At 42.3% G+C, this 21,248-nt stretch overlaps 1 protein-coding gene across 2 annotated transcripts in view; it reads left to right on the top strand.

Annotated features, from left to right (window-relative positions):
- Positions 1 to 1,238: 1,238 nt before the first annotated feature.
- The window catches only part of CCBE1 (collagen and calcium binding EGF domains 1), a 185,994-nt gene continuing 165,984 nt past the window's right edge, over positions 1,239 to 21,248 (top strand). For both annotated transcript variants that reach the window (XM_060760797.2, XM_060760798.2), the window contains exons 1-2: positions 1,239 to 1,486; positions 2,848 to 2,928. In XM_060760797.2, coding sequence (XP_060616780.2) covers positions 1,359 to 1,486; positions 2,848 to 2,928 — 209 coding nt within the window. In that variant the 5' untranslated portion in view covers positions 1,239 to 1,358. The remainder of the gene's footprint in view (positions 1,487 to 2,847; positions 2,929 to 21,248) is intronic.

A 21,248-nucleotide genomic window follows, 5' to 3' on the forward strand; every position in this document is an offset into this window, starting at 1 on the left:
AGAATTGGGCCCAACTTCCCACACAGAACCCCCATGACCAACAGAAAATACTGTGTTTTCTGATGGTCTTTGGCAACTCCTCTGAAATCCCCCTCGTGGCCCCCCAGGGGTCCCGACCCCCAGGTTGAGAAAACTGTCCTAGAGCCCTTCACCTGTGGGAAGCGGGTCTTGATAGAATCATAGAATCATGGAGTTGGAAGAGACCTCATGGGCCATCCAGTCCAACCCCCTGCCAAGTAGCAGGAAAAATGCATTCAAAGCACCCCCGACAGATGGCCATCCAGCCTTTGTTTAAAAGCTTCCAAAGAAGGAACCTCCACCACACTCTGGGGCAGAGAGTTCCACTGCTGAATGGTTCTCACAATCAGGAAGATCTTCCTAATGTTCAGGTGGAATCTTTTTTCTTGTAGTTTGAAGCCACTGTCCCGCATCCTAGTCTCCAGAAAAGCAGGAAACAAGCTTGCTCCCTCCTCCCTGTGGCTTCCTCTCACATATTTATACATGGCTCTCATCATATCTCCTCTCAGCCTTCTCTTCTTCAGGCTAAATATGTCCAGCTCTTTACGCTGGTCCTCATAGGGCTTGTTCTCCAGACCCTTGATCATTTTAGTCGCCCTCCTCTGGACACATTCCAGCTTAGAGTCAATATCTCTCTTGAATTGTTGTGCCCAGAATTGGACACAATATTCCAGGTGTGGTTTAACCAAGTCGGAATAGAGGGGGAGCATCCCTGGATCTCAAATAGTTGATGCTACAACTATTCCTGATTCGGAGGGCTGCAGTTCCTCTTCTTCCTCCTCTCGCCCGGCGTCTTGTCCCTGCTTCTTCTTCCCACGGAAAGAAACCCCACAAATCGCGTCCTCCCCCCTCTTCCTTCTTCCTCGGCCATTCCCAAACTTCTCCTTCAGCCAGATCCTGCCTTCATCTTCGCCTCGGGAGACACACAGATTTCCTTACCCAGCGAGGGCTGCTGCCCCCACCCCACCTTCCTTGCCCCACAGCCAGCTTTTCCACACACCTCGTCTTCCTTCTCCTTCTCTTCCTCTTCTCCTCTTCTGCCTCCCGTTCCTCTCCTCCCCCCGGGACTCTCTCTCTCTCTCTCTCTCTCTCTCTGTTTGCAACAGCTGGGGGAGAACCCTTCCCCGCCCCCTCGCCTCCTTCACAGCCTCAGGCAAAGCCTGGGAAGGATCCTTTCCCTCCGCGAAGTCACCTCTCTCTTGCCTCCTCCTCCTCCTCAGCTCGCCTTCCCCTTCCTCTCTCCCACAGCACGCGCTCAGGCCCCACGCTCGGAGGCTTCCCTCTTTTTTCCTCCTTGTTGGAGAATCCAGGCTCAAAAGTAGCAGAAGCAAGTCCTCCCGATGGGGCTGCGCCGGCCTTGGTGGCCCTCGCGCCCTCCGCGCCTCCGGCTCCCGCTGGTGCTGGCGCTGCTGCTCGCCGCCCTGGGACACGCGTGGACCTACCGCGAGGAGCCCGAGCAGAGCGACAGGTGGGTCCGCGGGAGCAGCAGCAAGGGCGAGGGCGAGGGAGGGAAAGAGGACGGAGAGGCAGGTTGAAGGCACAGGGTTTAGGACAGGCAGGGGCCAGCTTGGCCCTCCCTCCAGGTGGTTTGGACTTCAGCTCCCACCATTCCCAACAGACTCAGGCCCCTTCGCCCCCCTGCCGAGACGCTGGTGTTTTGGACTTCAGCTCCCACCATTCCCAACAGCCTCAGGACCCTGCCTTTCCCTCCTCAGCCGCTGGTGTTTGGACTTCAGCTCCCACCATTCCCAACAGTTTCAGGCTCCTTCCTATCCCCCCCCCCCCCAAGACGCTGGTGTTTTGGACTCCAACTCCTACCATTCCTAACAGCCTCAGGCCCCTTCGCGCCCCTCTCAGCTGCTCGTGTTTTGGACTTCAGCTCCCACCATTCCCAGCAGCCTCAGGACCCTTCCTTTCCCTCCTCAGCCGCTGGTGTTTGGACTTCAGCTCCCACCATTCCCAACAGTTTCAGGCTCCTTCCTATCCCCCCCCCCCCAAGACGCTGGTGTTTTGGACTCCAACTCCTACCATTCCTAACAGCCTCAGGCCCCTTCGCGCCCCTCTCAGCTGCTCGTGTTTTGGACTTCAGCTCCCACCATTCCCAGAAGCCTCAGGACCCTTCCTTTCCCTCCTCAGCTGCTGGTGTTTTGGACTTCAGCTCCCACCATTCCCAACAGCCTCAGGGTCCTTCCTATCCCCCCCCCCCCCAAGACGCTGGTGTTTTGGACTTCAGCTCCCACCATTCCCAACAGACGCAGGGCCCTTCGTTTACCTCCCCCCCCCCTCCACATGCTGGTGTTTTGGACTTCAGTTCCTATTCCAATTCCAGTTCCAATTCCAGTTGGGAATCAACAGCCTCGGGGCTCTTCCTTTTCCCCCTCAGCTGCTGGTGTTTTGGACTTCAACTCCCACCATTCCCAACAGTCTCAGGCCCCTTTCTATCCCCCTGCCCCCAAAACGCTGGGGTTTTGGATTTCAACTGCCACAATTCCCAACAGACTCAGGCCCCTTCCTTTTCTTCCTTGGCCGCTGGTGTTTTGGACTTCAGCTCCCACAATTCCCAACAGCCTCAGGCCCCTTCCTTTTCCCCCTCAGCCACTGGTGTTTTGGACCTCAACCCCCACTATTCCTAACATCCTCAGGTCAATTCCTTACCCCCCTAGGCCACTTAAGGAAAGGACCTGAGACTGTTAGGAATGGTGGGAGTTGAAGTCCAAACCACCTGGAGGGAGGGTCCAAGCTTGTCCATGCCTGATTGAGAAGATGTGACAAGATGCCTTTCTTTGCACCCAGTCCTGGCTAACATGCAGGCGTCTTCTCCTCTGGCAGGGAAGTGTGTTCGGAGAGCAAAGTGGCCACCACCAGGTATTCCTGCCTCAAGCCCAGTGGGGAGCTCGCCACCTGCTTCAGGTGAGTGGCCTTGGTTTCGCGAAAACGAGGAAGAGGAGGAGAAGGCTTCGAAGTGCCTTGCAATTGATTTTCTCCAGCCAGAGGTCTTTCTCCTCTGAGAGTGTCTGAAGTCCCTATTCCCTTCCTTCCTTCCTTTCTTCCTTTTTCCATTGTGGTTAATGCCTTGAGCAAATCAGCCCTGTGGCACCGTGGGAGGCAGGAGCATGGGCAGAGTGCCATTTCCATCAGGCACTTGCTGCATTTTATTTGCTTCCAGGTTTCAGAGAAAAGGCAGCAGTGTCACTAGAGTGGCTGTCAGCTGGACCTCCTTCCAAAACAGTCCTTAGCACAATATTGTAGCCAAAATACCAGAGTATTGGAGGAAAGCTGCTATTCAAGCCTCCAGCAGCAACAAAACTGACAGCAGGTGCTTGTGGCATGTGCAGGCGAAACCCTGCGATTCAAAGTGTCATGGGGTAATTGTGATCACTTGGATGGCATGCACATTAGAAAGTTCAAAAAGTGACCTAGCATTGTAGGTGGAATCTGGGTTTACAAAAAATCCTTTTGTGGTTATAACTAATTGCAAGGATAATTTTATTTTTAAAAATCAATATATTTCTGCTGAAACGCTGCACAAATTTTATATGGTGCTAGCCCTGGTAATGGTGTCACCACCAAGTGTGTTTAGCACCCCGCACATTCCCCAGGAAAGGAGGAGGCTTGGTTGACCTTTCCTCTTGGCTGTCTTGGTTTTCCTTCCTCCCGGCTTTCTGGGATAAATGAGACAAGATTTGAAACCCCTTTGCCTTGTTTCTTCTTATGTTTGCTGGCTTGGAGAGAGTGGCAGAAGGTGGTTGTGTGTCATTTTCTGATAACTTCTGGTGTCAAGCAGCACAGCAAATGATTGTATTGTAATTTCACCTTAAATGCCCCTTTACTTTCCTTTTTCACTCTTCTTCATTTCTCTTTTGCATTGGTCAATCTTCTGTTTAATCTTGTTCACCTCTGTATTTATTTACATATCTGCTCAGATACTGAAATGCAGTGGCAAATGTCTTTAGGTCAATGTCTATTCAGTGCCTTGACTGATGGTAATGAGCCTTTCTCTGTTTTTTGAAAAATTGTGCTGGCTTCTGCTGTGCAACTGTGAATCAAAATAGCTTTATAACTGTAATTATTTCCCATTGAAATGGGTGTCATTGATTCTTAGGATCTTTCTGCACCTTCCTGATGTCTCTTAGGGCCCTTCCATACAATCATATAACCCAGAATATCAAGGCAGAAAAGCCCATATCTACTTTGAAGTGGGTTATTTGAGTCTACACGGCCATATAATCCAGTTCAATGTGGATATTATACAACTGTGTGGAAGGGGTCTGAGAATAGTTTTCTGTAGAAGGACCCAAACGTGTGGGCATAGTAATGCTTTGTTTACAGACTTGTGCACAATACAGGTGCTTCACTCTCTGCAGGTTCCTTTAAAGTGCATACTTCATCATGCAAATCTTTATATGCTTTAGTTAATGTGTTCTGTGCCATCTGTCTCAGAGATCAGTTTTTGCCCTGATGATAGGACACACTTTTCAAATCCTCTAACTTTGTATAGTGGGCTGTAAGTCGGTCACTACCCTTTTCAGCAATGATGAGACAAATGACTCCGAAATAAGGTAATTCATTGCTGAAATTAACATGGTACAATGTTGCTGTTCCTGCTCGAAAAGAGTGCTCTCTGTGTTGGCTAAATATAATGTTGAGATAAAATCCTTTTGGTGTTCAAGAACTAGTTACAGTGTCAAGTGTCACGATTATAATGCACAGTTTAACAGTTTTGAAACACATTTTATTTTGTTCTGTAGCACTTTACCAAAGGGTTTTCTGGAATATATGGCAGCCCACTCATCTTAAAGCAGTGGTGCCCAACCTTTTTTTTGACCACGGACCACTTTGACCAGGGACACTTTGCTCCACTTTGACCAACATTAGTACTAAAAGGGTTACGAATCAGGTTTTGGTCAATTTTAGATTCGGTTTGGTTATTTGGGGTGCTGATTTAGAAAATAGATAGGTCATATATCTCATTTTTGATACTTTATTTATTGATTTATATACAGCATTCATATTCTGCCCTTCTCACCCCAAAGGGGACACAAGGTGGATCACAGAACACATACACGGTAAACATCCAATGCCATTAGAAAGGACAGACAACAGATAGAAGTATTATGTCGGAATTTTTCCCAACTTCAGCGTCCTGGAGGTTGTGCTCAATTCCAGCCACAGGGGAGTGCTGTTGCTCCATCCTCTATGACAAAGAGCCCTTGATCAAAGACTTCCTCCTTCCTTTGATCACTGGCATTTTCTGGTATTTTCTTCACGGTGTCATAAAATACCTCCCCAGTTAAGCAGTGTCTAATTTCTTTACTCACAGCTGTTTTCGGACTGTTTAGGTGGACAGTAAGCTGGGCTAAAAGTCAGGTGTTCACCCTGACCTGGGCTTTGAACTGCAAACCTTTCAATTGCTAAGATCTATTGCTGCTGGTGATTAACCAGCTGTGCTAAAGCCTAGCCCATATGCCATCCAGTAGTTGCCATCTGCTCTCCCACAGAAAACCATATTTAATAATCTAGAGCCAATGTGGTCTATACAATTTCCAAATCAGTACCCCAAATAACCCCAGGAAGAGGCCTAAAAACAAAGACACCAAGGTGTCCTATCTTCCAGGCACCACATGGAATGACTCTGCTCAGGGGGAGGAAGGAGGAGGAGAAACAGCAGTCAGGAGGGTTGTTGTGGTGCCTTTCATGGGTAGTCAGCCTTTTCCCTCCTGACATCCCCGTTGCCTCAGCACTATAAGAGGGTTTCACAAGACCAGTTTCTCTTGTCGCAATGGTGTAGTAATGGTGAAGCTGCAGACCATATTTTAGTTCATGGGGACCACTGGTGGTCCATAGACCACAGGTTGGGAACCACTGCCCTAAAGCAATACCTGTTTATACTGGTGTCTTACATCATTTTAGTCTAACAGTGCTTGGCTGATGCCTACAGTCTACCTACAATGAGGAACTGGAGTTTTCCATGTAAATCTAATTTCTTGTGTCAGCTAGAGGAGGCCAGCTGAACTGACTGAAGTGTTAATTTGCTATCCAGCAGTTCAATTGGATTCAGGCCTCTCTAATGCTAGTCCAAGACATTTTAAACAGTGCACTTTGCAATAATTAAAAGATAATGCTCTCTGGGTGGTATCTTCACATTAAGAATCTATTTTTGAGTATGTGTGAATTAATTTGGCCAGGATGCTGTGACATTTCTAGATCTTTAAAATACTGACACTTTGCAATGTGTAACTGCTTTTCATTAGGAACATATGTACATCCTTACGATGTATGCCATTATGTGATTATGATTTGTGTCCTTATGATATATGCATTAATTTAAGTTTCATATTGCTCTTAAACTTAAAGCTTGTCAAACACTATGTTTATTGGACACAAATTATAATCATAGTTTCATTTTTTGCTGTTTAGTGTTTATTCATAAGACTGTAGCCTTAGTTTGTGAAACATTTACAAAGAGTAGTAAAGTAAAGGTTTCCCCTTGACATCAAGTCTAGTTGTGTCTGACTTTGGGGGGTGGTGCTCATCTCCATTTCTAAGCTGAAGAGCCGGTGTTGTCTGTAGACACCTCCTAGGTCGTGTGGCCAGCAGGACTTCATGGAGTGCCGTTGCCTTCCCACTGGAGTGGTATTTATTGATCTACTCACATTAGCATGTTTTCAAACTGCTAGGTTGCTAGGAGCTGGGGCTAACAGCAGGCACTAACTCTGCTCCCTGGATTCTAACTGCTGACCTTTCAGTCAGTAAGTTCAGCAGCTCAGCAGTTTTACCTGCTACACCAATGGGGGCTGAAACTAGCGAAGAGTAGACATGCGTTAACAAAAGTATGAAATTGATGTAAGCATACAATTTTATTTTGAAATATTGTTGAAAATCTAAGCAAGCAAGCGAAGCATAGTAAACAACAGCACAAGAAACCCACTAATTAAGACCAAAAAATTTGAAATGAAACTCTGCTTTACAGTAGAGGTGTGAATGACGCAGCTCTCCATATGTTGAGATTGTAGCTTTCAGGATTCCTTGCTACTGGTTGTACTTACTAGGGCTAGTAAGGCTTCCAACAACATCTTGAGGGCCACGTGTTACTTGCATCTGATTTATCAGAGGGATTTGGAGATCGGAATAAAACAGCTTGGCAAATAGCTTATGAGTTATTGAGAGTATATGAACGTAAAATTTCTGTAGCTGAATTATAGTCAGAATATGCATATGTATTTGATTGTAGTGTGATCAGAAACTTGACGGGCTTCCACAAAGGAAATAAATGAAAAACTTAGTGCCGTAACATTTTTAGAAATGGAATGCCATGCTTGCAGCACTTGTTGCGCAAGAATGTGAAATGTTTGACACGTTTGTAGTGTAGTGTTGTGTCAAGAGTGCAAGTTCCCTGTGTGTCTGGCGATGTCTGTGTTATGCCAACATGACACTCGAAAGCTTGTGAGACTTGTGACTGTGGCTTGCAATATGTGGCTGTCAAGGGCAATGTGTTCTGGGTACTAAAGACTGCGCATAATGCGACTTTTTAAAAAAATGGCACAGCATGTATCTTGAGAGCAGCTGACAGTGCTACACATGTAAACATTTGCTGCAGGCCATTCAGCAAGATGTATGACCACTTTAATTGCTGCATGCTGTTTATAAAAGAATTGTTAACTAAATCCAGGCAGGCTGTAGCCATTAACTTGGGAAACGGCCTGTCATTTTCCCTGCCCTCTGTCATTTTCCCTTTGACCTTTGTTACTGTGAAGAGTTTAGAGAAAGATGAATTTGTGTAGCAAAATGAAATCACAGCTCTATGTTATAGGATGCAGTTGACTAAAGCAGAACACCTTAAACTTTGCTGTGCCAAACCACTATTCTGATAGGCTTCCTATTTGCAGACCACCCCATTTTTATAACTTCCACCCTTGTTACTAGAAGGTCCATGAAAGACTTCCAGACTGAAACTAAGCTGATACATTTGAATCCAGAATAGGTCTTCATATTCATAGTCATTTATTGATCCACCTCTGGAAGATAATCACACTTGACCACAAGTAACGGCTATAGGAAAGATAGGAATCCAGATTATCTGCTTTGAACTGGGTTATATGGCTGTGTAGACTCAGATAATCCAGTTCAAAGCAGATAATGTGGATTATCTGATTTGATAATCTGGATCATATGGCAGTGTAGAAGGGGCCTGAGAAGTTGGAGGGAGACTTTGTGGCATTTTCAGCAACTGGTTGAAAATGTCCTATCAAACTTTAGTATTTCCTTTTATTATTTTAATTGTATGGCCTTATGAAGGTTCTCCTGAGAATGTGTGGGATTGCCTAGTCACAGGGCTCTTCCACATAACCATATAATCTAGAATATCAAGGTAGATAATCCACAATGTCTGAGTCCACACTGCCGTATAATCCAGTTCAATGTGGATTTTATACAGCTATGTGGAAGGGGCCATAGTGTAAGAACTAATGCGAGATACAAATATCACAGGAGATGAATTCTATGAGAGAAGGGTACTGTGTACTGAGTTTAGTGTAAGCAGCTCAGCCCAGATTTCATAAAAAGGTCCATCTTAAATTTAATTTGGAAAGAAGAGAGAGACAGCATGCATGTGATTGTGTAGGATGTCTGAGTTGAAGTTCTAGGCATAAAATTGAAGGGAGAATGGGATATGTTGTTTTATTGTAGAATATCACACAAATACCCATTTAGCAGACTGTAATGGATGCTTAGGTAGGTGATTCTGGAGTGCATTGGTATGGATCCTCATGACCATTCATTGTGAAACCTTTCTATACAGTAGAGTCTTGCTTTATCCAACCTTCGCTCGTCCAATGTTCTGTATTATCCAACACAATGTGCCTCCCGTACGGATCCACAGCTGTTTCAATACATTGCGATGTTTTGGTGCTAAATTCATAAATATAGTAATTACTACATAATGTTACCATGTATTGAACTGCTTTTTCTGTCAATTTGTTGTGAAACATGATGTTTTGGTACTTAATTTGTAAAATCATAGTGTAATTTGATGTTTAATAGGCTTATCCTTAATCCCTTCTTATTATCCAACATTTTCGCTTATTCAACATTTTGCCAGCCTGTTTATGTTGGATAAGCAAGGCTCTACTGTATTTCTGAATTGGTAGTTGACAGATGGTGAATTCTTATAGTGGCTGTCCTCTCTTGCATGGTCACTTTCTCCCAGTGTGTCACAATAGCCCTTAAGAGTGTGAGAAAAAGAGAGGCAGCCAAACCATTCACCCCAGCAGTCATTGGGTAAATAAAGGTGTTGTCCTGCTCATCCAAAAAATGCTTTGCATTTTGGGCATCTATTTGAACAGACAAGGAGAAATGATAATGTGAAACTGGGAAGACATAGTTAAGATGTGTCATGCAATGCGGACTGTACCACTGTTTACTTCTCACAGATGAAGTGAAGGATGCTGGCCACTGTTACAAAATAAAATGTAACTTCAAAGCCAAGTCAGCTTGTGGATCTCCATCTTGTTCTTTTCTTAGGCAGGCCCTGCAGTTGATGCAGACTTGCTTGGAAATTGAAGATTGTTCACTCTGCTTTTACAATGGCTCCATGTGATATTGGCAGTCAAACTTATTTATTTGTTTGTATATTTAAATGGGAGTCACCGGTGGCGCAGTGGGTTAAAGCACTGAGCTGCTGAACTTGTTGATCAAAAGGTCACAGGTTCAAATCCAGGGAACGGCATGAGCACCCGCAGTTAGCCCCAGCTTCTGCCAACTTAGCAGTTCGAAAACATGCAAATGTGAGTAGATCAATAGGTACCACTCTGGTGGGAAGGTAATGGCACTCCTTGCAGTCACGCTGGCCACATGACCTTGGTGGTGTCTATGGACAATGCCGGCTCTTCGGCTTAGAAATAGAGATGAGCACCACACCCCAGAGTCGGACATGACCGGACTTAATGTCAGGGGATAGCCTTTACCTTTACCTATATTTAAATTATATTCCTCAATTTCCCAAATAGCAGAATGAGGATCATGCAAATATTGTGCCCCTGCCCCTTCAGCTCCTCAGCACCCCAAAAGAATTTCAAAGGAATGTTATTGGTCATTTCCAGATAACTTCCTGCTGGGAAAACAGGTATTTCCAGTGCTTAAAACCATGCAAGGCCATGCCAAAACTGGGCACATCAAGGGGAAGGGTTGGGGAGAAACATGTAGGTTTTTGAGAGTCCTTGAGGGAGGCTTCCAAGGTCCCTTGGTGGTGCAATGTAGCCTCTTAATCATAGTTTATTAGTCCTGCCAAATAGGCACAGAGTGGTTGAAAACGCATTTCTGAGTACTAAAAGAATGCTTTCTAGTGGATCACATAACCTCTAATATAATCTCACGGCCAGAATGTAGATTGGAGGAAAATATAAGAACCCAAATTCAATAAAAATGATGTTAACAACTGAAGATGTATTTAAACTACATGAGCATATATTGAGATATCTGTATTCCAAGCCATAAATAACCAGTCCAAAAAGTAATGTTATAAAGTTATGTGGGTGGTGGTCTCTTAGTTTTTCTTGAGCTCTGTTCAGAGGGAAGGATAGTCTTTATTCTGAAGCCATGGAGTATTCTTCCACTTTGTAACACATGCCTTACTTGACAGTGAAAAATTCGCCAAATTAAGCCCTATGAGAAAACAGGATTTTATGAAGGTGGTCCAGTCCAAGTCTAGCTGAATCTTAAATAGTCTGAAGAAGGGAGGACAAAGGTCTTGTCCATCTAATTCTACCAGTACTTGGAAAGCTACAGAATGAGCAAGCACAGGCCCCATCTACACTGCAATTATAATACAGATTGAAGTGCATTATATGGTCAGTGTAGACCCGGCATGGACAAACTTTGTCCCTCCAGGTGTTTTCCCAGCTGTTGGGAATCATGGGAGTTGGAGTCCAAAACATCTGGAGGGCCCAAAGTTTGCCCATGCCTGGTGTAGACTCATATAAGATGCTTTAACTGCTTTGAACTGGATTATAGGACCATATAATGTAGTTCAGTCTGCATTATAATGGCAGTGTAGATGGGGCCACAGACATTACATGGTCAGAATCTTTTCCACTGTGGTGAGATGTACTGCATCTCTATTTAAATTACAGCAAAGCCCTGTATCCATAGGGGATATGTTCCTGATTTCTATGGGAATCACTTCTACCACAAGTTACCACAAAGTCACCACAAAGGACCTAGAAAATTCTCACAGAGATACCTGCTTTACTAGAAATGTTAGGTCTTCCAACATGTCTCTAGGGTAGTTTCCGGTGAAAGCATGTGATAGAATCACCTGGGGACCTAGAAAATTCCCCCAGAGGTCATATTTTGTCTGACGTGGATCGGCACCTCACTTCTAACTTCCTTCACCTCCAACAGACTTATGAAGATGCCAGCCACAGATGCAGGCAAAACGCTAGGAGAGAATGCTACTGGAACATGGCCAAACTGCCTGAAAAACTCACAGCAACCCAGTGATTCTGGCCATGAAAGCCTTTGCAAACACATAGATATATATCATGTGAATACAGCAGGATCATACTAAATAATTATTTGTAGATTTACACTTGTGCATATAAGTTAGCCTATCCCATTCCATTTTGGGGACACATGCTTCCTTTTTTTTTTGGCTGTCTATAACCAGTCACCCTAGCATCACCAACTGCCATTGGAAAGGATGCTATGGAACAGGTTAGCTTTGGGTAGGGAAACTGAGATCAGACAGAAGCATTCTGATAGTATTGATGTTTCATCTGCCTTGCAATCACAATGTGCCCATTTTCAGTGTCATCTGTCCACTCCCCATCTGACTTCTGATAAATGTTGTGTCAATGAAAAAAAACAACAACAACAACACTTGTCGGGGCTGCTTCCCCAGTGTGGATGAGATTTTCAGCCAAGGAGAGCTATTTCCTGAGGCTGGGGAGGAGACATACTGGTCCTTTGGAGAGGACCTTGGAGAGCAGCACACCTCTACCTCTGCATTTTTAGAAGTGTCCGCTCATAATTCTCCTTTCCCAGTTTACTCTGTATTTTTTAAGATCCAAAAGATGTGCAGCATCCTCTTTGTGTCTCATGCACACTCAAGTTCAGCTACAAAAGATGTTAGGAATTTTTGTGTGATGTAGTTCAAGGTTGCAGAAAAGGTGCCATTGTGGTTCCACTGTGGATGGACATGGATGAGCACTGATGCAGAGTGTGCATGAATACACATTATACATGCAGATGCACATGCTTATTTGGCAATAGAATTCACAATTGAGATGGCATTTCATAATTGAGGCTGGATCTACACTGCTCTATATCCCAGGATCTGATTTGAGATTATCTGCTTTGGACTTCATTATATGAGCCTCCACAGACAGAGAACCTGAGATAAACAGATAATCTGGGATCAAATCCTGGGATATAGGGCAGTGTAGATCTTGCCTGAGAAGCTACAGTCCCATGCTATCTCCCTGATGCAGGATCTCAGCTATGGTTAAATTACTCTGTGTACTCCTAGGGATTTTGTTAGCACAAACAAAAAGAACGAACGCTCCAACATTTTCCATAGTTGGGATAGGGAAGCCCTTGCGGTGGCTCAAAAACATCTGTGGGACCACATTTGGCTTATGGGCTGCCCTGTTCCCACCCCTGCTTTCAGTGCTACTGTGCTTCTGTTTAAGAATATTTTTCTGACAGAGCTTTCACTTCTTTGTTTGTGTTCAGCAAATCTGGCAGATTAGTAATGAATTTATCCTTAATAGTTAATTAGTCATCTTATGTTTCTCATTGGGGGCATTAGCCACTGGTTTGCTTTGATTTTTTTTCATCTTTCTTTTGTAGTGACCTTGCATTGTTTCACCAGAAAATATTAATACAAGCAATAAAAATAACATTAATTAATAATCCCACTGTTCTATTCAAGAGGAGGTAACAAAAGGGGGAAGAACCTTTAAAGACGGAACTTTTGTTGCAGGAGGCTTTTGCATATTACAAGGTATGTTATAGAAGTCTCCTGGACTACAGAGGAAGGCTGCTGCTGGAAAAATGTACATATTTATTTGCTGCATTTGTTGACCGCCGTTCTCAGCCCTAGGGCGACATATTACATCCTGTTTTAATCACATTTAATTCTACTGCTAGTTCATTGTGGGAAAGTGGTGCCTCAATGGTATAGAATAGCCCCTAGTATAAAAGGCAAGCCAGGCTTTCCTCAGAAATATTCTTACAATGTAAGAATGAGGTCTCACATCTATTATTTCATGCATAATACACATACAGTATAACCCCTGTATCCATGCAGGATATGATCCTAAACGTACCACAGAAACAGAAAACTATGGATAATAACAAATCCTATTGGAGACCAATGATTTCCACTAGAAGTTACCATAGATTTTTGCTGGAGGACCTTGAAAATTCTTAGAGATTATGCATTTTGACAAATTTGAGTAGATAAAACTATGGGTACCGGTCCTGTGGGTATGGGGGACTTACTGTATGTGTGTGCATGTACGTATGTATATATATGTATATATATGACTATATATATACACACACACACATACATATATACATATTCATACACATATATACATACACATGCACACACACATACAGTATATATATAGGTGTGTGTGTGTGTGTGTTGTGTGATATGTAGTACTTTCCAGTTCTATGGCATTTTGAATGAGCACACCTATAAAATCTGCAGCTGCAAATGTCCTCTTCTCTCCATCTCAAATCTGTTCCTGGTTCTATTGTTGTCGTTTTTCAAGAAATACATTCTATCCTTTCCTGGATTCTTTTTGAGATTTGTGTATTTAAAATGGTACAGCCTAAATAACATTGTATAAAAATGCATTCTTCAACTAAAGTAAGTTGAAGCAATGGTTTGCATGTGTTTGAAATGTGCATATTTTTCTCTGTGCAAGTTTTGGAAGATCACTGTCCTCAAATATCTAAACTTCATCCTTCCTATAGAAAGCTTGAGATGTGTGAAACTGAGTAGAAACTTGGACTGAAATTATATTTTTTGTGCATTCATGATGAAATATCCTAGATTTTGATCCTGACTTTTCTTCCCCTTCTGTCTGTCTTCATAGGTTAGGATAAAGCTTGTGCTTATTCTTCAGAGATGATTACAGAAATTAGGAAGGATTTTAAAAAACTTGGTTTACAAAAATAATCAAAATAGTAAATATCAAAGTTTCAAAGTGCTGATAATTAATGCACTTTAATGAGCCTGATGTCCTAAGTAAACAACAAACAAGGTATCTTATTGCTAAACTCCTCTACGAAATCTGATCCATATTCACTTTAGATAAGACTTTTAAACACATGAGACTTTGAATCCTGGTGGTTGTTCCAGCAGGATTAGTGCTCTGAAGCAAAAGTTACTCAAAGCAAAACAAAGTTTAAGCCCCTCTGACACCATTTGTTTACTGTGTTTGGAACTTAAGAATATTCCATGGTTTTATTTGCTGTGAAAATGGATCCTAAGCAGTCAGGGGTGCATTTATACTGCAGAATTAAAGCAGACATAACGTTAACTGCTATGGTTCATTGCAATGGGATCATGGGAATTGTAGTATGATAATGGTTTATCCTTTTCTACCAAAGAGTGCTGGTGCCTCACAGAGGCAGCTCTAGGTAATTTTCAGCGGTAAGCAAACAGTATTTTGGCACACCCCCCCCCCCCAATCATTGATATATATTTTCTGTTCATCGTGGGAGTTCTGTATGCCATATGTGGTTCAATTCCATCATTGGTGGAGTTCAGAATGCTCTTTGATTGTATGTGAACTATACATCCCAGTAACTACAACTCGCATATGTCAAGGTCTATTTTCCCCCAAGAGCGCCTCAAGAGCGCCCCTGGGCAAAATCAACTCTACTGCAAAGGCTTACTTTGCGTAATGGCTTGAGCCACCCCTGGTGCTTCACCAAACTACGAATTCCAGGATTCTGCATTAATTCATCCCTGAAAAGATCTGTATGCATTGCAACTTAATGTATTCAAATAATCTGAAAGGGCTCTAAAACCATTTACAGTAGAGTCTCGCTTATCCAACATAAACAGGTTGGCAGAATGTTGGCTAAGCGAAAATGTTGGATAATAAGGAGGGATTAAGGAAAAGCCTATTAAACATCAAATTATGTTATGATTTTACAAATTAAGTGCCAAACATCATGTTTTACAACGAATTGACAAAAAAGCAGTTTAATACATGGTAATATTATGTAGTTATTACTGTATTTACAAATTTAGCACCAAAACATCACAATGTATTGAAACAGCTGTGGATCCGGGCTGGAGGGAGACTGTTGGATAATACAGAACGTTGGATGAGCAAAGGTTGGATACGCTGGACTCTACTGTACATCCATTTGCCTCCCCTCCACTTTTCCCCAAAGAGCGCTGAACTCAGTTTGTCTTTGAAGTACTAGGGACTCTTAGGGTACATGCACACTATAGAATTAATGCAGTTGGCACTACTTTAACTGCCATGGCTCAATGCTATGGAATAGTGGGAGTGGTAGTTTTACAAAGTCTTTTAACGTTCTCTGCCAAAGGGTTAGTGCCTCACCAAACTGCACATCCAACGATTCCATAGCACAGAGCCATTGCTGTTGAAGTGTGGTCAAGCTGCATTCATTCTACAACATGCATTCTCTCCGCTGGAAAACACCAAAGCTTCCTCCTGTCTTGAGCCAAGTTGTTAGTAAACCTGGGGTAGGGGAAGGGGTGAAACAGTGCTTTGTATGATCAAAGTGAACACAGACCTGTTTATTTTGCTTGTAGCAGGCTGCAGCCAGGGTTTTTGTCCTCCCTGACCTTGCTTGCGGGCATTTTTTCACCTTTTTTGAGCAGCTGGTCTTGAATGTCCATATTAATTAATATCTTTCTAACAAAATCTTGACTCCGAGGCATGTATAGCATTACATTATTGAGCAAGCTGATAGGAGGCCCCTTCTGTACACAAAAGATTGTGGCAATGGTAAACTGTAATTTACTGTATATAAACCCTTGCATGTTTAAGATTAAGTTGTCTCCAGTTCATGGGGTCTAGGACTGTTGACTCAGGAGGTTTGTGGACTGGAGCCAAACTTAACCATATGAATGGAAACAAATGGGTAATTGCATCTGCCAGTATTGTCTGTTTTTGGCTTATGGTATACAATTCGATATTGGGGCTTTCCACATCATTGAAAGGTTTCTCATAATCCTGAGCCATACAATATTTCAGAGTAACCAAGTGTGGTAATTCACTGCTCTCAGTGTTTTACAACTGAAGGGCTGAGGATGATATAGTGTGACTTTCTCAAGGTCATTCAACTGAATCCTTGGCTGTTCTGTGATATGAACTTGCATCAAGAGCCAATGTGGGCTGTTTTATTTATTTATTCAGGGATATATGTATATGTGTGTGTATGTGTATACACACACACACACACACACATATAAACTTTCAACTGCAAAAATAGTAGTTACTATTCAGAAGGGCTTGTGAGCAAATACTTGAGCCTGATTTCCTGCATGTCTGCTCAGAAGTAAGTTTTGATGACTTCTCAAATAAGTTTGTGTGGAACTGCACCTGTAGGGCATTCTACTATATGTGTCTCCTTATAAGTAAATTCCACTGTACTCAGTAATAGCTAATATGTCAGTCCATTTTAGTTTGAAAAAAGTGGAAGATTTTTTAAAGACTAAAGCACATCTTGTCAAACTCAAGACCCTCCAGATTCTAGACTGCAACTCATCATTTTCCTCAGCACCCATCCTTGGGAAGGCTGATTGGCCACGGTGATCCACACTGTGGTTACACCCCATATAGACTACTGCAACACACTCAACATGGGGTTGCCTTTGAAGACTGTCTGGAAGCTTCAAATGGTCCAACAAATGGCAGCCAGGTTGCTAACAGGAGCGGTTCTCAGGGATCGTACAACTCCTCTGTTGCACCAGCTCTACTGGCTGCCAGTTTGCTACCGGGCACAATTCAAAGTTCTGGCTTTAGCCTATAAAACCCTAAATGGTTCTGGCTCAACTTACATGCCCGAACGCATCTCCCCTTATGAACCATCTAGGACCTTAAGATCATCTGGGGAGGCCCTGCTCTCGTTACCGCCTTTGTCACAAGTATGTTTGGCGGAGACAAGAGACAGGGCTTTCTCAGTGGTGCCCCCTCGTCTGTGGAATGCCCTCCCTATAGATATTAGATCGGCTACCTACCTTTTAACATTCCGGAAAAAAGTCAAGACATGGCTTTTTGAACAAGTGTTTGCACATACAGAATAACTGACATAGGAAAATGGAATAACTAGACAATGATTTTTAACATGGACAACTTTTTTACAAGGAGACACTATGAATTTATATTTTATTGATTTGTTTAGTTTTTATTAAATGTTATATATTTAACTGTATTTATGACATTGTAAGCATTTAATTTTGCTCTGTTAACCGCCTTGAGTTGCCTATGGGCTGAGAAAGGCAATATACAAATACAGTAAATAAATAAATAAATAATAGTGTTGATGGGAGTTGTGATTACAGTAATACCTGGATACGGTTTGTTCTGTTTAGTCAGGATAGTGGGGTTTGAATTTAGATACAATACTTGAGAATATAATGAGTGACTTTAAAATGTCCTTTAACGTTTCCTCCAACCTCAGAATCACAAGTGCTGTTGGGTTGTAGTTCCCATTATCCTCAGACTACATGGCCGATAATTATTAGAAGTAATGGGAATTATCATTCAGTTAAATCCATGGAATCAAATTTGGTAAAAACTAAAGAGCACTGACTGTTGCTCTTTAGTCAAGGAATCAGTTAATGCAAGGAATCAGTTAATGTGTGTGTGTCAACTATAAAATAAGATACATGAAGCTGATTGGTAGGGCAATGCCTGGGGAGATGGCTGAGCCTGGGACTTTTGAATACTGTTACATTTTTGTTCAGGCTTGAGCTATGCAAGTGCAGAGAGAGATAAAGAGAGAAGCACAGAGAGACAGATATTGGCGTGTGCTCTCACTTCATGAGCTGCTGAAGGAAAAGAAGACAAAAGAAAGACCATTTTAAAATCTCTCATAAAAGGACATTATGTGAGTTGGTGCAACTGATCATATTGTACATATGTTTTCTGAACTAAGAAGAGCAAACTGCTTGTTCTTTACTGTTCACCTGTGTGGCATATTTTCTTTCTGTGGTAAGGCAGTGTGTGGGCTGATCAAACATGAACTATACGTGGTTTATTTTACTTTATGCAACACCAATGACCATGTTAAAAAAAAACTATAGTTGCCCTCTGTATCCATGGATTTCACTGCCCTTTGAAGACAACCGTAAGGCTGATGTGGCCCTCTATGCAAATGGATTTGACACCCTAGACTAAAGCTTAAGTCTTGTTTTTAGTCCTCACTAGAAAATTAATTCAGTTGGATCAACAATTGTTTCTGTGGCTTTGTTTCAATTAGGATAAACCAAAGCATTCTGTTATTCTCCATGACCATTCATAAATTGAAACCCACTTCCTCCTGTGGGTAGTGAAACATCTGATATAAATGCACAGTTACATACCCCTCACATTATTCAACTATATATTTATATGTATTATGGTTATATCAAGGGCAGGGGTGGTCAACAGTTGAAGGCTGACAGGGCACGAGGGACATACAGAGGGCTTCCTCCAAATTGTCGAAATATCCCCATTAGGGGGCATTTTATTCCATTTTATTTCTATCCCAAAATTGGATTCAAGATGGCTGGAGGGGAAAAATAAAAGAAAAAATAATTTCTTTTCCAGAAAAACATTTTGACCCCTTGGGCTGCACTTTTCTCATCCTTGACCAAACAAATTGATGGTAATCCATGAAAGCTGATGCTAAAATACTTCTTGTGTGTTGAAAACAGGCTGAGATGGCATGCCATACTGACTCAATGATGAGACTTGAAGTTACGTGAGCCTGGAGATCAATGAATAAACTAGAAGAATGCCAAAGTGTGTGTGTTGCCTTTGTTTAGTTTTATCAGAGAATGAAAGAACTCTGTTAAATTGTGGTCAAATGTTTTGGCAGTACGTTTTCCTGGAATGTGTTGTATATTTTAGCTGTCTGCTTGTTTTTCAGCAAATAAAGTAGTTAATAAACAAAAATGATTTTGTTAAACACACACACATACACAAGATGAATAACTGCTACGAGTAAGTACACATGGAACATGTTTTAATTAATACTACAAATTCGGGATTTTAGTATGCAATTAATCTGGCCTGGAAGAAAAACAATAAAGCTTAGGCTGGATCTACATTGCCAAATAATGCAATTTGAATTGCAAAATATGGTCAGCATTGAACCATATTATGAAGTCTGAACTGTATTGAACCTTGTTATATGGGTCTACACTGACCATAAAATGCAGTTCAAACTGCATCATTTGGCAGTGTAGATCCAGCCTAGAGGCAGTAGATTGCCCAAAGCTTTTTGTAGCCAGGATCTGAATTCAACTTCTACGAATGCTTCTTTACTACATTAATTTAATGGCATATATAGGAAAATCTCATTGCGTTTGTTTGATCTCCCTTATTTTCACATGGCAATTCAGTACCAGCTAGTAAACAAAAAGCAATTCAACACTTTTAAATCTGACCTCCTGATGACTGCCACACTGGCAAGCCTGCCTGGGCATATCCATGCATTTGTAACATCCTTATTATCATATTCATGTTTTTATTAACCTCATCTATATCTTGTCTCTCTATCAGAAGTGGAATTCATAGAGGCAAAAAGAATGAAAATAGATACGAATTTGCATCAAGAGCCAATGTGGGCACTTAAAACGAATCAAAAGAAGGTGGACATAGTAAAACAAGAATTGGAATGTATAAACACTGTAGTACTTAGCTTTTTTTGTGTCTGGAGCAATTTGAGAAACTGCAAGTCACTTCTGGTGTGAGAGAATTGGTTGTCTGTAAGGACGTTGCCCAGGGGGCGCCCGAATATTTTGATGTTTTACCATCCTTGTGGGAGGCTTCTTTAATGTCCCCACATGGGGAACTGGAGCTGACAGAGGGAGCTCATCCGTGCTCTCCCCGGATTCGAACCTCCAACCTATTGGTCTTCAGTCTTCAGTCCTGTCGGCACAAGGGTTTAACCCATTGTGCCATCGGGGGCTCCTAGTACTTGGGCTGAATGTGGATGGGAATTGGACATTTTTGAGTTACACAGTCTTTTTCTCAAGCAATGAATACCTTAAAAATGGGGTGGCATTAATAGTGAGGACAAATGTAACTGAAGCAGTCAAGGCATGTAATGGAAAGTCTGACAGTATCAATAAGATAAGGGAACTTGGAGGTCTCTTGTTTATGCAGTCAAAGCCATAAGTCGAAGCCCACTTGATGACAGTTAACAACATCAACAAATTCCTTGGGGCAGAGACCTCTACTCTTGCCATTCACAAAACACCGAACTGCAGGGTTGCAACATCCACTGGTGTTCTCCTCCAAAACCTGCTCCCTTTGTTTCCTCTCCAGCCCTCTTTTTCTATTTTTCACCATCTAAAATACAAACCTACCCGTTGCCAGCTCAATAAGTACTGTATTCTGTCTTCTGATCTTAATAAATAGGATATTTTGGATTACACTTTTGTTATGTACACATATTTTTCAATACAGTTGTCAGCGTTTTTTGGATTATTCTAGGTGGCATGGGCTATGGAATTCTCATGATGACCATGCACACTTCAGAATGTACCAGTGCAGCATAGCAGATAGAATTAGAAGAATATTCTTTCCCTGTTAATGTATTATTAGAAGTTCAAATATTCAAGATATATGCCAAGAGTTTCCTGTGCAAAATGGTAATCTGCATTCCACATCTGTGTTTCTTGGGCTCTCTGGTGTGGGGGAATGATCCAGGGAACACTCTTTTGGGTAACACTGATTTGAATGATTCCTTCTTGTATGTCTATATGCGTTTACACCCAGAAGCATTGCGAACAAGATATACTCCTATCTTTCATCCTGTTAGATAAAATATATACATATCCTGTGTCTACACAGTTTAATTCATCTAAGTGTCACTAAATTTGCCCCCTCTAAGCATTTTCTAGGTCCTCAAGCATGACACTATGGCTGAATCTACACTGCCATATAATGCAGTTTGAACTGCATTATATCATCAGTGTAGACCAGTGGTTCCCAACCTGTGCTCTGTGGACCACCAGT

The sequence above is a fragment of the Anolis sagrei genome, chromosome 2 (genome assembly GCF_037176765.1).
Source record: "Anolis sagrei isolate rAnoSag1 chromosome 2, rAnoSag1.mat, whole genome shotgun sequence".
NCBI lineage: Eukaryota > Metazoa > Chordata > Lepidosauria > Squamata > Dactyloidae > Anolis > Anolis sagrei.